The following is a 21,222-nucleotide window of genomic DNA, read 5'->3' as shown; positions in this document are numbered from 1 at the left end:
GTCAAAGTTACACAAAAGGTTAAAATCATAAATTCATTTTGAACTGATTTAGACATTGAAGGCAGAGAAGAACTTAGAGAAACCACATCACCACCTAATAGGTTGAATTTATTTAATGAAGTCTACTAGTTTTGATTATTACAATGATCTTCATCAGGACAAACAATGGTTAAAATTCATCATTTAAGTACTCAAAAAGAGGTAACAAAAAGTCATGTGCGTTACTATACAAATAATTTAGATACTGTACGGCGGTAAGGTAAATTGACATTAAATGGCATTAGAATTGTGTTTGAACTTCTTGCGACACAGTTAAGACCATGTGCGGATTTTTATGTGTCTTTTAGATAAACAGCCGTGATTGGAAACCACGCCTGTGAGCAGCAAGTATCTCTAAGTAAGTTATTTTATACGAATATATTCAATTCAAAAACGAATCATAACAAGACAAATTACATGTTCGTATAAATTTTTTCAATAATCAAAAATTCCTCTTTTTGAAACAAATTATTGTCATTTATAAAGAAATGTTTAAACAACTTGATAATAAACTTTATCACAAGAGGGACAAAAAACAAAGATGTTTAACTTATTTATGTTTAATGATATTTTGGCAAGATATGGCCATGGCTGACATAAATTCTAAAACATGATACTAAAAATACAATCGCAGTGTATGTAAGATTCAAATATCGGGAACTATTTAAACTTAGATTTCAGAAACTGCAGTGTAGTCGTAAAGAAGTAACTCTGGATCAATCGGAAGTACGTTTAGATAGTAGAGTAGCTCCGGAACATCGTGAGCTAAACATAAGATGTGAATCGCGCTTCCTTATAAGAAAGGCTATATGGCGATCACATTACTCCGGAAAATCGGGAGAAGAACTGGCTCCGGACTATCGGAAGCTTGTAATATTACTCCGGAAAATCGGATGCCGAACACCGGAATATCGGAAGTAATTAAAATTACACTGCATTAATGTATTTAAAATTCATCAATGATGATAAAGCTTAATATTTACCCTGCGATTGTATGAAATATATATGAAATGTGTTATACATAAACATAATGTAATGTTATAAGTGACAGTACGAATCGACATTAAGCCGACACGACATTAAGCCGTAGTTATAAGTTCACTGTATATGTCCATGCATATGTCTATTTCATAATAACGTAAATCTCACTATAATTCTTTTAGAGGGTGATCTGATGAAATTCTTATAATGTATGTAAAACATGCACTTAACACATTATGATTATATAACTTCAGCAACATGACAATGAATGTTCCTTTGCAGTAATGTCCTATATTCACGAACAAGACATCAGATCTCAAAAAGCCCCTCCAACGTCAGCCATGACAATGTTGATGCAACATGCACATATATAAACGTAGTTGACTTGTGCAGCAAATTCTGAAAAATAAAATTAGAGGCAGAGAGAAGTTTGTTCATAAAATTGCATATAATATGGGTTGGATGGGTAGGAAATAAAATATTTTTCTCCAACCTTTCTCTTCTATGTCCAAACGAAAAAGAACCCCGTTCTCAGCTTTTGGCTACGCTATGATGAAATTCATAATGACGTCACAAGTATAGAGGCTATTCGTTGCCAAAAATCTAGCCTTTGAAACTTGACAATGCATACTTCGGTTCTACTAAACAGATTATTAAAAATCTAATTGTCGATCCGAGAGTTACATACTGCACTGGTATTAAGCATTTTGATTATCTCGATTTGATAAAATGAAAGCAGTTAACATGCAACTTAGATAAATTGCAAACTGTATTTATAAATGTATACTTTCAACTTTGCGACATGTAGAAATGTAAACGATAGAACGTACACAATACGTTTAATGCTGTGCATCATGACGTTGAGAATGTAACTGCATCAACTTGACACACTCAGGTTTACAACACCACACTTTACATTCTAACGCGATTAACATTTGTAAACGATTTTGCAACTTCCATATATGGAATTATCACGGAAATAGACGAAAATTAATAGGCGGAGCCAATTTCACGAAAGCAGAATATAAAGAGAGGTAACTCTTGCTGGTACAAAAATATTTCAAATTATATAGAAATTGTTACATCAATCTTGACTTTGAACATCCTCTGATTTTGTTAAAACGTATTCTAGTACAGGATATTCAAGTAATGCAAAATTGGTTAAGATATAATGTAAAAAAGTAACAACGTATATACTGATAATGAGCATAATAATATGCAAAAACTAAAGTTGGTGCAATAACATAAGGAAATGTTTCCCATATATAATGACATACATCACTGTTCATTGATATCAACAATAGGGTTTTGTGAGCCACGGCAATACTCTTTAGCATATCTATTTTTTTTACCTTCAGCAAATAGTACTAGAATGCGATACATGGAAGGCACTTTTGGCAACACGAATAAAGAGAACTGAACAATAAGCATGTGCCTTCTTTCTTTAAAGGGCTATGTTGGATTGTAGTGACCAAGTGTATAACCACGAAACAATGCAAAGTTTACTATCGATAATTCCGTTGTATAACCAAAACTTGTGAATTTGTCCCATTTTAATGTTGAAATAAATATTCAGTGTATCCTGGCAACTCTGTTAACCTCCATTGGGAGGTATTTTGAGTCATAGGATGTGATTTAGCCTTTTATTGTTAAATATTTGTAAGCTGGCGTAGGTTAAGGTCTTTTCATGCATTGTGCTGAATCAATAGCACCTCTAAAATATGTGTATACATGCTACATGCTGTCATTAGCTGTTACCTAGATTTGCTGTCTAGATTTTCTGTCTATATAATCAAAAACAGAGAACTACTGTTATGTACATGAAATACTACACAGAATATTTATTAAGTTTTGTAGGTGATGGCTTTCTAAGAGATAAAATAAACAAGGTATACATAAATTGATAATCAACATACATACATTTGGACTCATTTAAATTTTACTTATTGAAAAACAAAATGGGAAAAATGGGAAAATATATGGTAAAAATAAAAAGTTATGTACGAAAGGGTACATACAACTTTGGTTATAATTTTACTTTTGTTAAAAGTTTTTTTCTTGTCAAGTCATACGCTAGAAATAAGGCTACTAATATAATAGTACTACTAGGAAAGACAACAGCCAGAATTTGGTCTGTATTAGTAATTAGTCGTATCAAAATCTCTATCAGATGTTGACATGAAAATTTGAAAGTGGTAAGGTAGCAGCTTAACTGTAAATGTTACTCATTCCTATGCAAATTGGAATACCATCAGTAAAATCTATTTGTCGTTGAATATAGTCTTTTCAATAGTTTTCACTTCCTTGAAAAATATTTAACCTCAGACAGTATGTAACCTGGTGTTTTTTTGTTGTTTTTTTTTGGGGGGGGGTTTAAGTTTCTTTTTCCAGGAAATGTGGTGTCTACAACGTTTTAAAACGTATATGCCTATATTCCTTTAAAGTCCGCTGATGTTGATTGTAGAACTAAACACCTAAAATGTATGATAAACGGAAACTACGCCGCTTCTTGTCGCCGACGGTAAATACCGAAAATGAGCGGAAAATACGTTTATTTACGATGATTTAGTGGGCGGGGAAATGGGCGGAGCTTATTTTATCTCCTATTGAAAAACGTGTAAAGCTGGATTATGCTGATCTGAATCATGATGGTTCGACAATGTAAAGCTAAGAATGTAACTTCTGTTTTGAGTATTCGAACACTTGGTATTGCTACTATCAGTTAATGTTTTGTCGTTTAACAAAATGTATTTTGTTGAAATGCATGTTTACAATGTTAAATCGGCAAACTCAATCGAAGTATGCAACATTGGAGTTTACATACAAAGAAATACAATTGTATTTTTTCCATTAACAAACTGTTCAACTCAGATCAACAAGACTGGATTTTTGGCAACGAATAGCCTCCATACACAAGTACCATGCGGCCACCATGTGCGTAATTGAAATACGGTCTGAAGATTTGTCGCCCTTGGTGATAACTACTATCATTTAAAGACACGATTGAAATGACATGAAATTTATCACAAGAGGAACAAAAAACAAAGATGTTTAACTTATTTATGTTTAATGATATTTTGGCAAGACATGGCCATGGCTGACATAAATTCTAAAACATGATACTAAAAATACAATCGCAGTGTATGTAAGATTCAAATATCGGAAACTATTTAAACTTAGATTTCAGAAACTGCAGTGTAGTCGTAAAGTAGTAACTCCGGATCAATCGGAAGTACGTTTAGATAGTAGAGTAGCTCCGGAACATCGTGAGCTAAACATAAGATGTGAATCGCGCTTCCTTATAAGAAAGGCTATAAAGCGATCACATTACTCCAGAAAATCGGGAGAAGAACTGGCTCTGGACTATCGGAAGCTTGTAATATTACTCCGGAAAATCGGATGCCGAACACCGGAATATCGGAAGTAATTAAAATTACACTGCATTAATGTATTGAAAATTCATCAATGATGATAAAGCTTAATATTTACCCTGCGATTGTATGAAATATATATGAAATGTGTTATACATAAACATAATGTAATGTTATAAGTGACAGTACGAATCGACATTAAGCCAAAGGCGCAGCTCATTTGGCTGGAAAGTAGCCAACAAAGAGCAAGCCCCGCCATAAGAAACTAACCGTATGGGGGTGATGATTCGGAAGCTGTCACTGTCAGCCGGATTTAAATATGCTACGGAAAACAGTTACTGCCTGTAAAGATGATATTGTAAATCCCATTCCTGAGAGTGTCAACCATAATGTCAAGACCCTTAACAGATAAATGAACATTGTCTCTAAAGAATTCCTGAGACTCTTGAATATCTGGATACCTAATATATCCACCACCGTTTGTAATACAGAATTTAGCCAAAGAACTATTTAATCTTTTTCTAGCCTTATCCAACTTTTTGTGGTTATTTTCTCCTCTATAATATAATCTTGGAAGAACCCCGGACCAGACAATACGTACTCCAGGAATACTAGATAATACAGTGGCAAAATTATTTGTAAGCAGCCATTTACAATAGTCTAAAGGGGTTTTCCCAATATTATTGCCTCCACAATGTATAATTATGGCAAACGGTAATTTATTACGATTCAACATTGTATTAAACTCGTGAAGTAGGCCTTCAGTCAGCAAACCAGGCTTAAATTTCCAGGTAATAATTGTATTTTCTAGACCGAGGTCCTTCCCATACCTTTGTTTGGCATGATAGAAGGCATCCCTTATAATAGATGAACCAATAATCCACACATGTGTGTTACTTATTCCTAATAAAGAAACATTTAGGTTAAACTTTTAAGTATTTCAAAATAGTAATAATAAGGTTTAAAGTATATATCATCATTATATTCTTATATGATCTTTATTTTTTGTTTGTAAATTATTTTGTCAAATAACTTAAAATTGTTCCAATTTCCAATGCACCATACAGATTAAGGGCGAATATAGCCTTTAAAAGCAGGTGATTTCCATCTGCCTATTTCCTTTATTCTCTGCTCAGAGACACCCTTAGAATATAAATATGTGGCACCCCCTATTCTAAAGGAGTGAGATTTCAATTGATGTGTTGATTCCCCAATAAATGAAAGTGACTTATTTAGCATATATCTGAACTGATAAGGAGTCAGTGGTGTACCATCAATGTGACAAAGAAATTGCACACTTGTGTTTGGTCTTAGTCTTTTATATGACCACAGGGTTTCGGCAAGAGAAATATTATCAAAGGAACAGTTATTCAAATTTATATTAACAGAAGTACCTATTCCATACTGATCTGTTTTAGAGTGCCTGAAATAAATAACTAAATGACCTTGTACAATTTGGAGGTCACTTGCATTGAATTTAATTTCACTTACTCTGAGCAGACAAAAGAAAGCCATCAGGAAAGCCAACTTAAATAATATCACCTCATATTGGGACATGCATATATGTGACAAGCTATAAACAATTCTTGACAATATTCCTTTTTTTCATCTGTATCTTTTTCATTCCATCCAACATTTTTCTTACTATAAAAACCTTAGTCATGTCAACCATGCTGTTTATTTTGTTTTTGAAACTGATAGCTGAAATATGGCAGTTTACAGTTTTATATGCATATCCCAATTGAGACATAAAGGCAATATATTCTATAATGTGCTGTAAAGTTGGCGGCCAAACATGTGTATATCTCATTCCAACCCTAAATCTTTCAAATGAAGAAATAGCTGTATTATAATTTCTGTTTGTGTTCAATGCAAGGGACCCATTCACCAAGCTGTACACTTCCTGTTGAAAAGTATCTGAAATTCAACAGGAATTTTTACAGGTGTTTTTGATGCTTCAGGGGGAAGCAATTTGAATAGTCTTGACATTTGAAATCTACTAATTGCATCACATATTTCATTTTTGGCAGATGGTATATGCATTGCCTTAATTTGAATATTGTTGAAAAGAAGTGTTAACACTAATTTCCGAATTAAGAACATAACTTTTGGGTTTTTTGATGATTTCTTATTAATAATATGAACCAAACTTTCATTATCACAATGAACTATGATCTTTTTTCCCTTAAATTGTCCAGTCCATGTTACAAAACTCAACACTATAGGTATTAACTCGAGAAATGTAATATCTCTTAAGATTTCCTCTCCCCAAAAATCTGGCCATCTAAGACATAGCCACTGACCGTCCAGATATGCACCACAGCCTAATGACTTATTACCTGCCGCATCAGTAAAAAGATTTAGGTCGGTGTCTGTAACCCAATCTATATCACTAAATATTGTTATCCCGTTAAAATTTTTCAAAAAATACAACCACATATTTAAATCCTCCCGCATTTGGTTATTGACACGAATAAAATGGTGTGGTCTTTTTGCATGAGCCATAGCCTGATATAACCTACAATTAAATGCCCTGCCTGATGGGATAGCCTTTGTAAAGAAATTTAGAATCCCCACTATAGACTGCAGTTCCTTCAGCCTTATTTTTTTAGAACCTATAGCATCTAATATAAGAGATTGAGCTTTAACTATTTTCTCTGATGGTAAGCGGACAGTCATTTTTTGGCTATCAATTTCAAGACCTAAATAGGTTAGAACTGTTGACGGGCCTTCAGATTTTTCTTCATTTATAGGGATATTCATATCCTTGCAAACATATTCAAAATTAGACATGAGTGTTAAACAATCATTTGAATATGCTTTACCCGCAAAGAAAAAGTCATCCAAATAATGATCTATGTTAGAGTTATGACTGAATGTTTGTGTGGCCCATTGTACAAATGTTGAAAATTCTTCAAAAATAGCACAACTAATTGATGCACCTTGTGGTAACATCTTTTGAACCCAAAATCTATTATCAAAATATATACCAAGCAAATCAAAATCATCAGGGTGTATTGGACATAGATTGAATGCTGATTTTATATCTCTTTTTCCCATTAAAGCCCCCTTTCCGAGCCTGTGTACTATGTCAATTGCCTTGTCAAAACTTGAATAATTCACTGAACATAAATTTGGATCTATAAAATCATTTACTCCTAAGCCTTCAGGGTGAGACAAATGCGTGATTAGCCGCCAACCGCCAGAATTCTTTGGAACAAGACCAAGTGGATTTACCCTCAGATTAGAAAATGGAGGGCTATTAAAAGGTCCCAACATTCTTCCTAATTCTACTTCCTTTCTCAATTTTTGTAGCAAAACATCATGGTGCATGGAAGCTGATTTAAGGTTTTTTGAAAAAACAGAATAATGCGGTCCAAAATATTGGAGTTTGAAACCTTTTTTGAAACCATCTAATAAAAAGCATGCTTTTTCTTGATCATAATTACTGAGCCATTTACTTAGGGAGCTCGTGTCTATTGGTGTTTGACCTAATACCAAAAGGTTTTTGATTAGGTTGGAATCTTGGCTGGATCTCCGGTCTGAATAATCTTGGTCTGAAAGAATTTGTTATACTGGTTGAACCCCGACCCAGGTCTGGTCGAATGGAGGGTGCACGACATACATACGAAGGATGATTGCCCCTGCATTTTTTACACTTGTGCTGATAAAAACAACCTGGTTTGTTACAAAAGCCTTTTGTATTGTAATCAAAACATATATTTTGGGTATACTGTGGTACAAAAGCATTATGATTTGCTGTCATTGTAATGAGCCAAAGCTCAGCATCAATTACTGACCAAGGCGTCCCCGGATGTTGCGCAATATTTCTTCTAAACATTTTGTCATATTGCGCCCAACCAGATGGGTTCCTTTTAGCAGCTAAACGTATTGTATTTAAGTACTGCAATAAATGTTTAGCTAATAATGGACTTTTTGTAACCATAATATGTATGTAAATCAAAAAGGCATCAGTCCACCTTTCGATATTTAAAACTGTATTTTTCTTAATGGCATTAGATAGCACCAACTCGCCATTCACTAATTTGATGGATTGTTGTCCATCTTCTTCTTTTTGCAAGAGAATAGATAAATCAATGAATTCCCCCTGCCATATTTGTTCTTTAAGTTTTTTGGGAATATGAAGTGACAAATCATTACAAACAGAATTGAAAGGCGAGTTAGTATTACTTATCGAATTATTATTAAAACTATTACCCGATATAGCAGTCTGGTCAGCTGATGCAGTCTGAGCCTGTGGTTGCCACAAGGTATGTTGTTGTATTGGATTACCACCTGGACAATATGTAGGTGCTATCTGAGCCTGGGGATAGGTGTACATTCCATCTTGGCATACTGGACCATAATTAACATGTGTTGTCTGTGTCTGATGTTGTGGATAATAATAACCTGTTGTGTCCAGGTACTGAGTTGTGCCAATATTTTGTTCGTAACCAAGGTTATATTGGTATCCATAGTCCCTTGTAGATGTGCCCAAATAAGGAGATGTGATACAGTGCACATTGGGTGTTATACCCTGGTTATCAACACCTGTGAATGAAGGACCACCTGAGAATGAACTACATGTTCCATGTTGTTGTTCTGTAGAACAAGACATGTTCTGACTGGTGACTGGATTTGTTTCCGATGACAATGTCTGATTTTGTATAGTGCTATTTAGAGAATTGTCTGTGACCATAGAGCACTGTACACCGAAAGAATTCTGCTGCATACCTGCTGTATTACTATTAGATCTAATACGTTTTGCCCTTTTCTGGTTGACTTGAGTCGCCAATAGTGCTCTTTTCCGTGGCATTTTTCAGTCAAATACAAAACCATTCAGAAGGATATATGAAAAAATAAAAGATAGACTGTAAATTTACACCAAAAACAGCAAATTCATCATAGAACTATATCGAATTTGGTTTAGGCAAGTCTGAATCTATTTTGTATAAACTTCAGTAGATCTACTGTATAAATGTTAACAGTTTTCAGCTATAAAAATTTTATGCGCCTTTTCGTAGATCTTATACTAATTGCCAATGCGATAACATACGGCCTGAAAATTACCAGGTCCGAAAACCCTGCCGGCAAACCTGCTTCAGCATCACTTTAACTTTCTTTGACCTATAGACTACATAAGACAAGCTGGAATAATCTCAAATTATTTGTCCAGCTAAATATTTCATTATACTTACACCCATTTAATAGGTTTTTATCAAACCGTGTCTATTTCTTCAGTCAACATTCATTTAGATCTGCCTCCATTGCTAAGCACGAGGCCAAATTTTTTTATTTTTATTTTAATGTAGATCTTACATTCCAGCTAAATCTGATGAACTATAGTCTTTTCCTGACAAAGCACAAAACATTTTTATCTAAAGAAAGTAAATTTAGCTTCTTTTTTTACAGAAATTTAAAACAAATAGAAATAAAAATAAAATATTTTTCTCCAACCTTTCTCTTCTATGTCCAAACGAAAAAGAACCCCGTTCTCAGCTTTTGGCTACGCTATGACGAAATTCATAATGACGTCACAAGTACCATGCGGCCACCATGTGCGTAATTGAAATAAGGTCTGAAGATTTGTCGCCCTTGGTGATAACTACTATCATTTAAAGACACGCTTGAAATGACAGGAAATTTATGCTGGTGGTCAAAATGGAAAGGACTTAAAATGTTTTTGGTTTTTTTTGTTTGTTTTGTTTTTGTTTTGTTTTTTTCTTCGAAAATTGCAACCATTTGATGGATGTCCGGACAGAAACGTGTATACAAAATTTAAGATCAACCGTTCACTGTATTATTTTTTTTTCAGGATAATCATATGTTGAATTACGAAAATAAAAAGAAGAAAAAAGCGTTGTTTTTTTTTACTCAAATCAGACTTAGAACCCCCTTCCCCCCCCCCAAAAAAAATAATAGTAATTTTTAGTTCAATTGTAGGTTTGTGTATTCCTATATAATATTGTAGACTTTTTGCAAGAAATTCAAATTTTATGGTTTTTATGATTTAAGATTATGAATGGTAATATTTACAAAACAAAAAAAAATGGTTCAGGAACGCGATGTGATATTACACAATGAAATTCTGCATATATATTTTGACAACATGCACGCTGTTTAATCAGATCAGGCAAATGAATCAATTCATTAAAAATAAAAAAACAACCATGAAATTACAGTTATTGACAAAATTATGTGACACAATTTTTCTATAGCTAAATTCTTAAACAATGGTATCGATCAATTAAAATACGTAATGTCAATGCAAAATAATCGCAATTTAATATGACACATACAAGTACAAATGTTGCTGCAATGCAGCAATTGAGAAGCTCCGCACAAAAAATGCGCTCATTACAGATACCTTACCAAATTATTCCTACGCACAGGTCATGTTATATTCAGATTAAGTACTATTGTAGATTTTTTACGAATGTTTTGTAAACCATTTTTTGCATAATTATACTTATCTTATGCACTGTCCATAATTAAAAAGAGGGGAAAGATATTTAATATAAAAAAATGCTTTCACTGATGCCTACCTCGTAAGGAAAGTAATTCCATTGAATACAAACAAGTCTTACAAGACTTGTAAATGTTATGTGACATGACTGTACTATGTTCTGTTTGTGTCACTACTGTAGTCAGTAGCATAAGATGATAAAAATATCAAGGTCTGTTTTTTTTTTGTATTATTATAATTGTAACAAATATACAAATAGTAACAAAAGGGACTTATATTATAATATACTAATATAACATACATTTTTTTCATGTCAAATTAAAAAAAATGGTTTCTTTCAATACTGAAAGTAGAATACACTCTGGAATGTAAAAATGGGATGAATTTCAAAAAAACCAAATTCAGGAATTTTTTGTTTGTTATACACGCGTAACATGGTGATACAGTATTTATTAATATAATAGAAGACTGTTACCTTAATTTTAGTCAGGTATGAGGAAATTGACTAACATCATGTTCGTGCGAGTCAAAGATATAGAAGCTATTTGACATTGGTGATATATATTAACAACAATCTTTTGTTAATTGATTTATTTGGAGATCAATCTACTTAATTGTTGAATTGCTTTAAACCCATTCATAAAAAACATAACATTTCATGTTCAAAATGCAGATCAAATCAATGATGCTATCTATCTATAGCCTATGCTTAATGAGGGTCCATCCGCTCGTAAGGCCACAAAATACAGGTTTCGCTGTGGCATACCCTTCGCAGGACGAACTATTTTTCACGGACGCGCACAGTCACGGACAGGTCGCGTCACGACAAAATGCCTCGAACGAAATTAAATAATTTATCGTTTTCGAAAGAAAATACTAAGAAGCTCACCAAAATAGTGTTGGAACCCATAAGTTTATGATGCACCAATGACAGATTAAAACAACAACATCTGGTCTTCGGTTGCTAAAGAGATGTTATTCAAAAACCTAACTGGTATTCAATCTTTTTCCTTTTTCTTTTTACCTAATTCTTTGATGTTACGACTGGATTTGGTATTTAAATGAAATTATATCATTTCTAAAAATAATTAGCCTCTGTTCGCTATTCTATAAGAAAATAACGTACACGTGGAATAATACTCACGGACATACACCGGACACGGATGCGGGTCTCGTACCATTGGAATAGTGGCCAAATGAGTTATTTTTGTAGCACAAAGTGGTGTGCTATATCACTGTCGCTTCTTCTTCTAGTTAATGCTTAATGAGGGTCCATCCGCCCTTTCGGGCACAAAATGCAGCTTGCGCTGTCGAGTACGGACCCCGGACATGTCACCAGTCATGTCCTTAAAGAGTTAATTTTGAAGCACAAAATGGTAATAATTTACCTCCATGCAATTTCCACGGAGTATTAGCCAAAGATATGAATTTTGAGCCAAAAGTAGGTCACTGTACGGCGGTCAATGAGAACCTAAATGTACAGTAACCTGTGACAATAGGAAAGGTGTTTAGCCCTGAAAAGGGCTGTTGGTGCCAGCTATAGGCCTGCCTTACAAGCCGTCTATCTGTACTAGGGGCTCACGCACCCTAGTACACCATCCTCGCCGTCTCAGCCTACTTTGTAGGGCCACTCACCTCGGCATTAGTCAGGACACCGGCAGGTAACTTAACGAAGCAGCCGCCTTAAACGATTATAACTCGAACTTCCATCATCTGCCGATGCCCTGTGCCTTCTCAGCGACGTGCACGCTCCGTCTCCAATGAAATGTAACTTTATATACTAAAGTTTCATTTTTTCAAAACAACCAATATATCAACATGTTATTATCAAACATTTAATTTCATAAATATAAATTAAGAATAATTATCAAAAGCAAAATTATTAAAGTTTTATTCATGAAATCTTTTTTATATTGACAAATTCAATCATTAATAGTATACTTGGTTTGCTGTGAGTAAATTAATTCAAAATGTAACAAATTATAATTTCATGTACTACTAAAAAAGGGAAATAACAAATGTATAACCTAAGTTTCAAAAATCAGAACATTTAGAGCTATTTATAGCTTTCGAATTCATGTACAGCAGAACTACTTACCTGTTCTGATTCATTAATATGACATGTTGCGAATCACCGAAGGGAAAACCAATATAGAAATCGAAAGGAGTTCTTGAATGCGGATTTATTTTTAGCTGTAAATCGAAGGGATTAAATGATCAAATCCGTGCCCATGGACGAAAAAAAAAAGTAAACACAAATAGGCGCGGAGCAATAACAAAACAAGGCCAAAAAAACAAGTAGCAAATATGAGTCATATTTTAAACTTTTAAATGAATGATTCACATGAAAATCAATAGACGTCGCAAAAACGCAATTTAAATTCAATTTACAATAAAAGTACGTGTGGAAAAAAAGTTCTTTATGCCAATCTATCCGGACATTTTGATATGATAAACCATAAAAACAGTTTTGCTGGTTAATAAAAGGCAATGCTTCACTAAGTACCATTTTGTTAATCAAACGAAAAGAAAAGCTTAGCTCACTATCAAATATTCTTTTTAATATGGCGAACCTGTTATGTTGAAAGCTTATGTATAAGTTTAAATAACGACATACTTGAGAAAATGCATTTTTTATTAAAAGGATGCTGAAAACTAAATTTCCTCTATATTACAAACGTTTTACAATTTTTTGTATATAATTAACATACAATGTATGTTTTAAAAATTTTAGTATCTCGCTGATACGTTGGTATAGACATTCCTGTGAATAAATGCTTCCTCTTTTGCATGCTATGCTCGCAAACGAGTTCTTGTCAAAACATTGTCAGGAGGATCACTACCGAATTGGCATATTTTTCTTTGGCAGCTCGACGTTTTCCGCCCCCCTTTTTTACCCTTTTCAAGACTTTTGTGATCATTATAGTTGTTTTTTGGTCCTTTGGTGTCCAAAAATCTTAAAGCTTTTTGTGGATTTTTTTTTGCTTAGGATTTATACGCTGTCTTTAAATTTTTTAAGGGAAAGTGTGACTGGGTTTTGCTTTTTAATTTTAGTAGTTTTGATCAAAGTTTCAAAAACCCACTTTTAGATTTCAAACATTTTAAAATTTTCCGGAAAGGAATAAATTCATTTTTATAAATCTTTCTTTTTATGGTGGTTTTTGTTGTTATTAAAAATTATTGTCCCTTTTGTGAAGGGTATTTTTAAAAGCTAGTTTGGAATTTGAACTTTTCTCTTTTTTAATGTTACTTTCGTCATTTCTTTGTTTATATTGTATAACATTTTTGTATTTATTTGGGGTTTCTGGTCGGTATTCCAAAACAATTTAGTTTTTCTTGAGGGGGTTTTGAATTTTTTAAATTTTTTTAAATTTATACTAAATTAAACTTCTTTTAAAATTCATTTCCGGGTTAAAATTAAAACCCTGTGTATTGATATACAAAACGATATTTATATGCCGAAGTCATGAAATTGGTTTTAAATATCTCGAAAAAAAAAAGCTATGTCATTTGGGAAGAACAATTTTTAAAGCGTTTTTTAAAATTCTATCTTTTATGTTTAAATTTTTAAAAATTGGGGTTTATTTTTAAAATTTTTCGGCATGAAAAAATTTGTTTTATAAAATTTTGTTTTTGTTTAAAAAATGGTACATTTTAATCTTTTTTGCTTAAATCTTGGGGGAAGAATGCAATAAACAGAAGCACCGTCATTATTTTTTCCTGTGATTTTGAAAATGAATAAAAAAAACAAACGACGCACATTTTTTAGTTAAAAATGGAAATTAAAAAGCGAGTTATCGTTTTTTGGTGGCCCCCAATATCCGGCCCATCTTTTTTGGTCATTCGATTTTCGATATAAGAAATCAATCTAAGCAGACGAACATTGTATATAGTCTATCAGAATCAATTAAACGATTATGATAGATTTGATTTGAATGTAATGTTTGTGTGAATGTCAAATGACAATTTTAGAAGGTGTTATTAATTTTAATTTCGCATACAATGTGTCACAATGTTATCATATTGCTTGGTGAACCATAAACATAAATTTAAAACATAGTACACGCACATCGATGCGGAGGTTGGTAGTTATTGTAGATACAACTGATATTTTCCAATGACATTTTTATATTTATAAGTCATCAGAAGTCAGTTGATACAATTTGATTAAGTTTATTCTGCTGATAGCTATATTTTTTATTGAAACACTTTAATATGCTCCTGGAACAAGCCAGTTCAAAGCAGTGAGCCAAAGTTTCTGAATCATGGGCACCAACGGCTGGTCCCCTGTCGAGGTTTTAATCCACGTGATAAGCAATCCTTAATAGTCCGATGAAGTTAAGAAAAATTTAAGAATTGAAATAAAGTTATAAATTGTCAAACAAAAAACAGTGGTGAAAGGTGTTGTTTTCTTTTCAGTGACATATCAAAGATGGCATTGCTTCATTTAATTGCGAGTATAATTTTCGTTTGAATTTTCTAACTAACAACCAAGGAGTGACTGTTTTCATATTTTGTTTCTATTTTAGAGATGTATTACGAAGTATGTATGTTAAAAAAATGACCCTCCAATATTGGTTGTTTTAGAATATTATATATATATATATATATATCATAATACATTGAAAGTTTATCTCCATACAAAATACATTACAGATACGATCAAACATTTGTATTATTTCAACATATTTAACTGAGTGTTTTATGAGTGTGTTCTATGAACTAAATCGCTATGTCAACGCAGTTGCTTGTAAATAAAGATTGATTCATAATAATTTCAAACTTATTTCTATACTACTAAATGCCAATTATATTTATCATAATGTTCATCACTGCATGAAACATGGTCATGTTTTTTACTCACAACAATAAGAAAAAATGTGAATAGTTAGAATAGATTTTCTTGCATATAAGACTGGCGTTTCCGTTAGTTCCAGATGAGTCGCGTGCTGTACAATGGCACGATAAAGATGACGTCATTTTACCGTTATGAATTATTTTGTAATTCATACGCTGTTGAATGAATGAAAGTAGTTACGGTTGTAATGAAATAAATTTTCATTGAAAATAAAGATAAAGAATTTAGAATATAATGGAATATGGTAGAATATGCAAGAAAAAATATCTGACATATGTTTGCGGTTCGGATCGGAATATCCGTCCCTCGGTCACCCGCCCATTGGCGGTAACTCGGCAAGCCTCGTTACCGCCCAATGGGGCGGGTCACCTCGGGACGGATATTTCGATCCGAACCGCAAAATATGGCAGATATTATTATTAATATGAACGATTGTATTCATAATCCGATCATATTCTGTATTCATAAATGTATTTGTGAAGTGTTGAAATGCTTTCTCTCTATAATAATTGTTTTTAATTACTTGTCTTTTTTGAATGATTATATCATCCATTATGACACTGTCTTTAGCATATATTTATAATTGGTGATTTAATTATATCTCATTCTCATATTGTATTTCAACATTATTTCTAACAACACAACTAAACACAATTCAACAGGGATAGATTTCCTTTACTTAAGTTAAAGTAGGTTATTTTCATATTCATTTGTGTGAGATTAAAGGCACTTTGATTCTTGATAGATGTTGTATGTTTTTTACACTGGCAAATATCTTGTGACTTGAGTTTAAATGATAATGCAATATGAGTAAGTGTGATTAATGTCTAATTTAACAATGTAAATGTTTGGAGAAATGGAGCAACGTAAAACGACTGCAACGAACATCCGATTCATAGTAACTAGGAGTACGCATAAAGTGTCATTAGATACAATGTACGCTCATAAAAACAAGATACATATGAACGATTTCCGGCAGCAAAACCTAGTAGATTGCAAATAGTTAATAGTATGTATGAGGTACGGAAGGTTTGACGGACATGATTGCGGTGCCCTCGATATGGTTCAACAAAAACTACGCTCTTCGACCAAAGGTACACCAAGATTTAACTTTTAACCGCAATGATAGTAGAATACAAGGAAGATGTAAACATCTCCGTTTATGATGTATATTAATGCAAGTATGGAAAAAAAAGGGCTCGATTTCAATCATTTACATTCCTTGAAGTACAGCGCCAGAGCAGCACATACTTGGAAATATCTTTATAGGGAACGTAATGAATGTACGTCGAAGTCCTCATCATTCATGCTTAGTATTAACTGATTTCACAAAAGGCCAGATGTTGCATGATATATCTCAAAGTTTAAAGTTAGACGGATCCATGAGAGTTTTAACGAGAAATGATATATATGCCATGATACCTAAAAGACAAAAAGAGCGGATATGTACAAGCACGTAAGACCATGTGAAAACTTAGATTAAAATAACAAAAATAGACAAATATTTAATTATTACAAATCATTATTGATTCTTAGAATGTTACTGATATTTGAATGTGTAATTAAAGTTAAATAATAAGAAACATGTTTGGACTTCATGAAAGACAATGTAACGTTTCTACCAATATCTTTCAGACATTTTTTGACATATTCTGATATTGTTTTGCTTTGCTTTTTAGTTAATCGTGTTAACATGTTTTGTTAATATTGCTTTGATTTGTTAGTATTTTCTATTTCAATGCCTCATGTCAACTGAAATTGAACTCTTTCTCAATATATCAAAACGGTTCGGTAAAAAATTTATATCACACCAATATCAGGTATAAAATACCGTTGTCAAAATAGATAATGTCATTGGCAAAAGTTCATTGTGTTTTACATATTACAATTCAGATCTTTTAAAGGATACTAAACAAACATTCACCATTGATATACATTTAATTAACAAAATGATAAAAAGTCGTAGCGACATTACAAACAAAATGAATATTTACAAAACAAAATGATATAGTGAAAAACAGAATCCCTCAACGTCAGATTTTTGATAAATTTAGCTTTTTGAGCTGAGTGATATCTTATACAAGGTCGCTAATCTGTACAACCGTCTGTGGGTAATAAAGTTTTTCCTAAAAAGTGCAGGCATATATTTGAATATAATCTATTTGCATGAGCATGTTCACAATTTTGGACAAAGCATAACCACTTATATATACTTTTATACTTAAATTTTGTAACCCCAAAATAACATACGTATTTTTGTGTAAAATAATAAATATAGAATAAACATTGGTATTTTCGTTTTTTTTAACAAATACAATTTCGATGAGAATGTTCCGAAAAACGAAACTTTATCCCGTACGACAAAATTGCCAATAAAGGGAAATAACCTATACAACATTGTTGCGTAATCAAATCCGGAACCTGGCATATACATGTACTTAGGTAAAATAAACGAACTCCATAATGTTTAATTGAATTTCCTATTTATAAATATTGACGTGTTACGTGTAATATGTATTTCATAAGGATTGCACTTAATTTGCGGTGTATTTAAAGAAGTATGTTAATATTTGTTCAAACGTTTATTTATTTTCAAGATGGCACCTATCTGTGAAAACACTATAATATTGACATATAATTCTTGTACAAAAAAGTTGTGATCCTGTTTATCATTTCCTATTGAATTTTTGGTTGCATTTTTAATAAAGTTCTGATGCAATGGAGTATAATCGATAAATTGCTTTCACTTATGATAAAATACTAAAATTGAGTGAATTATTGAATGGTATTGTACCATTCGACTGCAAATATACAGCAATATTATCACACTCTTGTACGTAAAATAAATTATTGTTCTTTTGTTTTGGTTTTCGTTGTTTTGTTTGTGTTTTTCTGTTGCTTTTTAGCGCTTGGTGTTGATGCAACATGTTTATTTTGAAATTTGAAACCTAACACAAAATACCTTTGATGGAATGGGCATTTCTTTGTTAGATTTTGTCTTTGACAAGGCTTTTACTTTGAATATATATTTACTGTTACTGCATCATCTTCACGTTACACAGTTTTCGTTCCTTTCATATGTGTTCATCACTTCAAAGAAATAACAATGACTGTCGGTGAATATTTTAAAAAATACATCAGGATATACGACATTTATTCAAACATTGCAACTTACGAAATAAAGAATATGAAACTTCAGTTCAAAACACTTAATAGTACTCACTCTTTCTCCAGATCTTTATTAGTTAAATGAGTTGACATAAAAGCCGCCTTGGCTAGGTAAAAGCATTGTGATTATTTAACCAAATGAATGTCTATGTGCTTCAAATAGTTCAAACTGCTGAATGTATTTACTTGTAATGTCATTCCAACAGCTTTATGAACGTGGAAGCACATGCTTAAACACAAGGCACACAGGAAAGCACTTGACATATCTGTTTTTCAAAAAAAAATCAGCTCCGATATAGGCCGCATTCTTCTGTTATTGTATTTTCTCCATGACGTGCTAATAGTGTTATCTGGTGATTTGCAGTGGGAATCGAGTTTAAAATGTAAATTTTAGATTTTGATATGAAGATATAAAGATAAACTGTTCTTTTTTTATATTGTGAACCACGATAGATAACCGGTTCATTACTTGTTGTGTAAGTGAAATGAGTGTTTTACATTATTACAGACACATTATGCCAATAATTTAAACGGAAAAATATGATATTTTGTCTCCATATACTGCATAAATGGCCCTTCTATATATTTGATGCTTAATATAAAATCAGCACAAAATGCTTCCAATAGCAAAGAAAATAAAAACATTATGCCAGATCAATTATGTCATCAACTGTATACAAACAATTTATTTTATGTGTATTAAGACCTGGTGACGGTATGAACATTTTGGTTAGAATTGACAAATTTCAGATCACCGGCATTCACATTACAGCCATTTGACATTTTGGTAGATCCTTAAAAATGTCCCCCTTAAAAACACAAACAGGACAAATATACAATTTGTAAGCGTTTGATCAGCCTCGGCATTTGGTATCATTGATATTTCGACATCCTGGGTACTTATTAGAACCCCCGCCGATTCGAAAAGAGTTTCTTTTGAAACCATTTCTTTCTGACCTATCAAGTTCTAAGTCCCTTTAATACTGAATTAAATTTAATGAATGTTAAGGGCCTTCCAGAGAAATGGGTTAATAACCGCCCTTACACTATAAGAACTCTTTCAGTTTTTCATAACATAAAATGTTTTGCTTAGTTATCGGACTATTAATAGAACATCCCACAATCTTTTAAAAACATCTAAAATACGTTGAGGGTTTTTTGATTGTGTTATGTCATCTTTTTTAAAATTAGTATATATTTCTTGAGGCAATCCCCCATTCGCTATTTTTTAACGCCTGTGTGTGCGAAAATAAACCATAAAAATATCCAAGCGTTAGGGGGGGCTTAAAAGCTGTACGAGTTTATTATGTGTTATTGGATGACTTTTATCGAGCCTTGTCGATAATCTACGGCTTCTTTCTAACATACGTTTGACTAAGAATTGTTTTGTATTGTCAACAATAATGTTATTTAATTTATTGCTTGATTATATCATCTATTATGACACTGTCTTTAGCATTATATTATAATTGGTGATTTAATTATATCTCATTCTCATATGTACTTTCAAACATTATTTCTACCAACACAACTAAACACAATTCAACAGGGATAGATTTCCTTTACTTAAGTTAAAGTAGGTTATTTTCATATTCATTTGTGTGAGATTAAAGGCACTTTGATTCTTGATAGATGTTGTATGTTGTTACACTGCAAATATCTTGTGACTTGAGTTTAAATGATAATGCAATATGAGTAAGTGTGATTAATGTCTAATTTAACAATGTAAATGTTGGAGAAAATGGAGCAACGTAAAACGACTGCAACGAACATCCGATTCATAGTAACTAGGAGTACGCATAAAGTGTCATTAGATACAATGTACGCTCATAAAAACAAGATACATATGAACGATTTCCGGCAGCAAAACCTAGTAGATTGCAAATAGTTAATAGTATGTATGAGGTACGGAAGGTTTGACGGACATGATTGCGGTGCCCTCGATATGGTTCAACAAAAACTACGCTCTTCGACCAAAGGTACACCAAGATTTAACTTTTAACCGCAATGATAGTAGAATACAAGGAAGATGTAAACATCTCCGTTTATGATGTATATTAATGCAAGTATGGAAAAGAAAGGGCTCGATTTCAATCATTTACATTCCTTGAAGTACAGCGCCAGAGCAGCACATACTTGGAAATATCTTTATAGGGAACGTAATGAATGTACGTCGAAGTCCTCATCATCATGCTTAGTATTAACTGATTTCACAAAAGGCCAGATGTTGCATGATATATCTCAAAGTTTAAAGTTAGACGGATCCATGAGAGTTTTAACGAGAAATGATATATATGCCATGATACCTAAAAGACAAAAAGAGCGGATATGTACAAGCA

The 21,222-nt window shown here is 32.6% G+C and overlaps 1 protein-coding gene across 2 annotated transcripts; it reads right to left on the bottom strand.

Moving 5' to 3' along the window:
• Positions 1–560: 560 nt before the first annotated feature.
• Positions 561–10,037, bottom strand: LOC132741665 (uncharacterized). Of its 2 annotated transcripts, none has more exons than XM_060729886.1 (2): positions 8,610–10,037; positions 561–1,419 (listed from the first exon to the last, which is right to left on the bottom strand). In XM_060729886.1, exons 1-2 carry the CDS (start codon positions 9,205–9,207, stop codon positions 1,337–1,339), a joined length of 681 nt encoding a protein of 226 aa, XP_060585869.1. In that variant the 5' UTR covers positions 9,208–10,037; the 3' UTR covers positions 561–1,336. The 2 variants fall into 2 exon arrangements, with proteins under 2 accessions (XP_060585869.1, XP_060585868.1); XM_060729885.1 differs by lacking the exon at positions 561–1,419 and adding an exon at positions 4,512–5,294.
• Between the last annotated feature and the right edge of the window lie 11,185 nt (positions 10,038–21,222).

The sequence above is a fragment of the Ruditapes philippinarum genome, unplaced genomic scaffold, assembly GCF_026571515.1.
Source record: "Ruditapes philippinarum isolate M1 unplaced genomic scaffold, ASM2657151v2 ctg4244_1_1_1_1, whole genome shotgun sequence".
Lineage (NCBI taxonomy): Eukaryota > Metazoa > Mollusca > Bivalvia > Venerida > Veneridae > Ruditapes > Ruditapes philippinarum.
Note: the sequence above shows the minus strand (reverse complement) of the source record. Positions and strands in the feature narration are given on the sequence as shown.

What these genes read in the sequence shown, in the direction of transcription:
- LOC132741665 (XM_060729885.1), bottom strand. Translation starts at nt 9,207, where the DNA reads ATGCCACGGAAAAGAGCACTATTGGCGACTCAAGTCAACCAGAAAAGG. An exon ending in TGACCAGACTGCTATATCGG is followed by an intron (nt 5,295 to 8,609) that starts GTAATAGTTTTA and finishes TTTCTTTATTAG; the next exon opens with GAATAAGTAACACACATGTG.